At 39.9% G+C, this 6277-nt stretch overlaps 1 protein-coding gene across 1 annotated transcript; it reads right to left on the bottom strand.

Annotated features, from left to right (window-relative positions):
• Positions 1 to 373: 373 nt before the first annotated feature.
• On the bottom strand, positions 374 to 5729 carry kcmf1 (potassium channel modulatory factor 1). The gene is made up of 7 exons (XM_072454722.1): positions 5530 to 5729; positions 3822 to 3989; positions 3349 to 3488; positions 2611 to 2712; positions 2320 to 2503; positions 1925 to 2222; positions 374 to 1773 (listed from the first exon to the last, which is right to left on the bottom strand). Exons 1-7 carry the CDS (start codon positions 5543 to 5545, stop codon positions 1509 to 1511), a joined length of 1173 nt encoding a protein of 390 aa, XP_072310823.1. The 5' UTR covers positions 5546 to 5729; the 3' UTR covers positions 374 to 1508.
• Positions 5730 to 6277: the final 548 nt, after the last annotated feature.

A 6277-nucleotide genomic window follows, 5' to 3' on the forward strand; every position in this document is an offset into this window, starting at 1 on the left:
AGCACGACTGCAGCACTGGGGTCTTCATACAAAGGAAAGATCAAGATTGCTTTTCGTGTTATGAAAGAGGACCATTTGTTTCTAACAATAACCTCTGAGAAGTGACAAGGACAGCTGCCCAAAATACCTCTCAGTCTAGTTTTAAGTATGATTATGCAGTCCACTTTTTCACCATCAGAGACCGCCAAAACAAACCCTGTATCTGCATTTCTCACCTTATTATGAGTGTACAGAGGAGTGCATTATGAGGTCATGGGAAGAACATGCATTTTTATAGTGATCTTTATAAATGTTTTGTCAAATGAGTATACATTCTGAGGATTCATCATCAAAATTCAATAAAAGAAGAAACAAGTAAACATGGAAAAGCATCTTGGTTGCAAAAGCACTGCGCAGTTTGTATTTATTTTGATCTAAATTTACAGTTTAAAAAAACGTCTGCCCATGTCATTATGAAAGTTAATGCACAAATTTAATTTACAACTCCATATATTGTACAGAGAGGATAAATGTAGGCATGAAGGTGGTATGATTCATTTCAAGGCTCTAAAGAATCAGAATAAATAGAAAGTGCTTGTATAAGCATAAACAGTCTCCTCTTGGAAAAAAAACTGAAATATCATGCCAGTGAACGCATGTGCCAGGACTCAGAATCAGCCCAAAGGAGCATTAATCACATAATAAAACTGTTTGACAGTATTACAGCTACTTAAGAAAAGCAATAACAGAAAAATATATGATTTATCTGACATGTAGTTAAGAGTCATCTATGATTTCACCTGTTACAATACTACAGACAATGGCCAACTGGACCACAATGCTGTATTTCACTAGACACAAAAAGCCTTAAAACTAAAAATCACTTTGATAATTTAAATATCAATTATTTAGGCTTTTCTGGTTGTGTAAATTGTTGAATTAGCAGTAATCAATGTAATAACCGTTTGAAAAACACTTTTGTATATTTTTTTAATGACAAGGTCATTGATGTCATGCACCCTGTAAATAACTGCATGCAGTACTTATTGTAACCCAACCAAGCACTTTTTATTTAGTAATAATAGTCATGAACACACACAGCAGCTTCAGTAGAGGAATGACTATCCTCTTCAGTTTTTTAATGTGGAGTATTTAGGAGAGCTATATGCATGTCACAGGAAGCAAAGGTCTGCAACAGCTGCCTGCAACAAAAACCTGGTAAAGAAAAATGTTTGAAAATTGATTATCAATTTCATATATATATTTAATATATTTATATATATATTTATAGATTTCTCTTTTTTCATTCGCTCAGTTGCTATAGCGCACTCGCACATTTATCCCACTTGCTCTCATTTATTTTGCTTACAATGTAACAAAATTGGTGACAGGCCCGAAATTACAATCACCAAAAACAAACTCAGAAAATCAAGGGTTGAACAGGGATAAGGACAGAGTGGCCTGCTGCTGTGGCTGCCTATCACTGGCAGTTGCAACAGAGTGGACACAGTCTACTTGATGCTTGGACATCAAAGAGGAGGCGGGGGAGGCTCCTTCCCCATAGAGTGGCTCTCTCGGAGCTGGAGGTTCTCCAGCGCAACATCTAAAGGCATGATATCCACACAGCCCATAGCTCCGAAGTCAGCGAAGTCTCGCCGCTCGTCCTCATCAGAAGAGGAACTCTCTTCACGCATCAGAGTGGACAACAACAACTCCTGGACAAACAGACTGCGGTCGGCACGTTCCCCTTCAAACAACTGCCGCTCAGTTTCTGACATTTTCGGTTCATTCAACCTGTGAAATAGCATGAATCATTATTTGGTTGTGTTCCCATTGAGATTCTATTACAATAGTGTAGCTGTGAGTAGAATAAAAATGTCTCGCATCATAATAATAAGAGAAGAGCCCTTTATGAAGTTCAAAGCTTGGAGTGGACAGTACTCACCGAGCTAATAAAAACTGGGAGCTGTGAGATGAGGACGAGGGGTTGCCGTCTCCCACAGTGGCTGTGCTGGTGGCTGTTGTGCTGGGGGGAGCGATGGTGCTGCCGGTGTTTCCCGGGTTGTTGTTGCTGCGGCGCGTGGCGTGGCGACCGGACTCCACCTGCTGTCTGGCTGCTTGAGCCTGTTGCCGCTCCAACTGCAGCTGCATCTGTAGCTGCTGGAGCTGGGACGCTGAAGGCCCCGAGGAGTTTATTTGACCCCCTGCTGCACGCCGTACACCAGACAGCTGGGACAATAACTCTGCATCAAGCACAATTCAAACAGTTAATGATGCACAGCTGAGCCAAAAGTGCTAGAATAATACCTACAACTGACAGACCAGAGGCATTATTCCCACCTGCTATTGGGTCCATTGCTTCCCTGTTACTAGGTGTGTAGGTTGAGCTCTGTGACGACGAAGAGGAGAGGCCTCCCGTGGAACCGCTAGTAAAGTGCATATTTGTCCGTCTCGCTCTCGGACCACCTAATCCTCGCCCTGGGTGAAACATCCGACGTACATGTCGCACACTGCTGGACTCATCGTACACAAACAGTTAAGGAAAATGTCCAAAAAACATGAACACAGAAGTTTGGCTCATTTACAGTGAGATTTTCATTCATTTAAGTGTATGTTTATTGTAAAGGATATTAAATCTCTTGGCGCTCTGTGTTCAAGTGTGAGGTGAGCTGTAAAGTCATCTGTAACATGATTAGGGTCACCACCGGGTAATGCTGCACATATTGGACAGATCTGCAATGGGGAAAAAAATTGTTGTAAGCAATTAACAACTATCAAGAGGTTTATTTCCGACAATAATATACCCCCAATCAAAGATGCATGAATAGTATTAAGGCCAATGCACACGCGTCAACACAAACTGAACGCTGCGAGTCACAGCTCTCAAAAAGTATTTAAAACAACTCTTTGGATGCTTCCAACAGGACTTTTATCTACAGATTACAGACAGAAAGAGAGACAGAGCACGAGGCAGTGTGAGCAGAGGAAAGATGGTGGTTTGAGCAGGTCATAGTGAGTTTAGTGACAAACAAGAGTTTTCTTGCACAAAGAGAAGCAGGAGAGAAGCAGGAGAGTAGCAGGAGAGTAGCAGGAGAGTAGCAGGAGAGTAGCAGGAGAGTAGCAGGAGAGTAGCAGGAGAGTAGCAGGAGAGTAGCAGGAGAGTAGCAGGTGCTGTCTCTGGTGCTCGGTGAAAGAAATTAATGAAAGCCTTCTTTGCTGCACGGCAAAGCGTCCCAGTGTGCGTTGGCCTTTAGAATAGTAGTAGAAAATATTATATTCCAAAATTATCTCATGACTACAGTGTAACAATGCAATGTAACAAAGATCAGGTTAAATAAACCAGATTAAGTGTTTAAAGCTGATACTTGCCACTTCGGTGGATGTTTCTGCATGTTCTGCAGTGACATGCTCTTGTAAAGACGTCTCTGTGAAGCCCATCTTCCCACAGTAAGGACAAGTGAATGACTGAGGTTGTTCTACTGAAAATGTATCGCCTCCATAATACAGATCTATTGGGAAAGAATATGATGTACAATAACTATTTTTGTTCTGTGAAGTGTAAAAGACCAGTTCTTCTCCCAATAAATACAATAGCCTTTAAGTGACATGAACTACCCCATAGACCTACATTATGTTATGAACAAAACCTGAGCTTATTTAACACATAAAATTGACTGAATGCACTAAACAAAAAGGCCAAATAAACATAATCCCCATTAAAAAAAGAAAAAAGAAGAGAAATAGCTAGTATAAAAATAATAAAAATCTACCTAAATCTTTATCTTTAAAAAATTATATAAAAGGTGCAGCACTACTAGAATACTAGAAAATATGGTCCTTACCATAGTCTACCCTGGTTAATATACACTGCATTGGATGCTCTGTAGTGTGTCTCGTTGTTGTGGCTCCACTTTCATAGCAAGATGCACACAGATCATAGTCGTAGCAGATTAAACACTTGAACCGTCTTCCTCTAAAGTTCCCTTTTAAACACGCATCACAGCTAACACCTGCAGAGAAGAGAAAAAGTAGTTGTAGAATTAATTACAATCCAAACCTATGAATGCCACAAACTGTATGTTTAATAAACTGACATCTATTAACCAGTAGGGAGTGTTCACTATATCGATATTGTGATGTATCGTGACGACGGACTTCTTGGCAATAAGTGCATTGATACAGAGATCCATATAGTGATACATTTAAACAACATAAAGCCATTAAAAAGTGCAGCGTTTACACTTCTTAACCCATAGACTGCTGCATTAAGGCTGAATTTGAGGTGCTGAAAAATGTGACTTCCACATAAGACCGTTATATTCGGATATTGAGGACAGTGTGAAAATTAGATTATAATGCATTTTGTTATTTTATTTAATAAAAATATGCATTTTACTAAACTTTTAACACCGGATTTAAGGGACAAGGACGTTTATCGTATCAAGTTCCATGTATCATATCGTTGTCCTTGTATCAGGATACGTATTGTATTGTGAGGTACTAGGAAATACCTAACCCTATTAACCAGTAACTTGTGTTGTGAAAGCTGGCTGTACCGTAATTGATATCACTAATACTGTATGTAGCACGGTGTGGGGTGTACTGAGAACAATAACAGTTGAAAATAAACTCATATGGTTGAAGTCTGCATTGCATTGTACCAACTATATAATACAAGTAAATTACAGAGCTTCACAGTGCATCACTATGCTAAACACCCACTATGGAGAGTATTAAACAAACTAATACAAAGCTCAAAATCCAGGTAAAAACTAAACATGTGAAATGACTTATTCATTGTAGTATGTTTAGTTTAACGTAGCATTGGGGAAGTTAGTCCAAACCTTACATCTGAAAAAGGAACTGATCAAAATAGTAACTAGATTGAATACAAAATAGTTGTCAGCCATTGCCATCTTCAAAAATATTCATATTACATGCTAATTATAAAACTAGCAAAACAGCTCCTTTTGGCAGGCGAGCAGTCTGAATGACAAGGCTCATGGTTCATGGTTTACTTTATGGTCATAGTCAGAGGCCCCAGACTTTTGGTCGTTTTCCTGATGACAGTGCATTCACCAACAACAGAAAACAGCAAACCAGAGCGCTGTCCCAAAGGTCCATTTACACAGAAAACAACCCCGCCTGTGAAAAGTAAGTCTTTGAGGCTAGTATAAGTCAGTAACATTATGGTTGCACAACTAGACAGCCTCCCTGTTTTAGCATCATTAGCTTTTAGCATACTGTACGGTAAATGCAAGGCATCACAGCACTAGCTAAAGCTAAATGCTAAGCATTGTGCTGGCGTCAGACTGTCACGGGCAGCTTCATATTTTACGTTTTAGGGAAATCACCATGGCAAGTAACAGAGACAGACTGTAATACGAGACTAGCTGAAGTCATGTTTCTTGAAATGATGTTCGTACATTATCTGTGAAAGCCGCAACGACCAGCTCACTTGAATATGGGCTTAGCAAAGCAAGCTAAGAGCTAGCTTCCGAGGAAATGTAGCTTCCAAAAGAGAAGTTTTGGGCCTATTTATGGCCTTACCTTCATGTCGGGACATCCTATAAACTGTGGCACAGCCCCTCCTTGGGCTCCCCAGCGCGAAGATCGGAGGACGATACAGTTTTTCAAGCACCAAACTCAAACACCTTCACCTTCGTTTCTTTTTCATGCAAGATGGAGCCTCAGTAGCTCAATATTACAGTAGCTTGTTCAGCTCCTCCCAGACTCACTGAACACTAGGCGGCGCACTTCTACACGAAATCTACTGTGCATAATTTTGCTGCCCTCAGCTTTGCCTCGCAGGCGTATAATCAGTAAACAAACGCATTTCTCCTCTATTGGTTAGTTACACCACCAAGAGCATAGAAAAGACTGAACATAACACAGTATGTGATAGATTGTTTTAATTATTATTTTCAAACATTATACTCAACATCATAGAAGTTTAGTTTGTGCTGACGAGGAAACAAACCAGTGCATAACAGTGAAGACTTCACAGCAGTGGAGATGGTGAGGAGCATTCAGCTCTCACAGCATGCCCTGTTTCTTTTATACATCTAAACAATTCCTGACCAAATCTATCTGTGTCAGTGAACAGAAACTTTAACTTAATTTACCCACCGGCTGTCGTGCCTACATTTATTTTATTTAAATTACTACTGGTTAATAGCGAGGTGTAGGGAGATGTTCTAGCTAGTTATTTTCTAGAAGTAGTGTAACTACACCACCAATCACTACATAGAAAAGAACAATGAATGAATTACAAGTAAATTAAAACTTTGTTGCCTCC

This window comes from Eucyclogobius newberryi, unplaced genomic scaffold (genome assembly GCF_026437365.1).
Source record: "Eucyclogobius newberryi isolate DKJ021-1_F unplaced genomic scaffold, fEucNew1.0.hap1 SCAF_2, whole genome shotgun sequence".
NCBI lineage: Eukaryota > Metazoa > Chordata > Actinopteri > Gobiiformes > Gobiidae > Eucyclogobius > Eucyclogobius newberryi.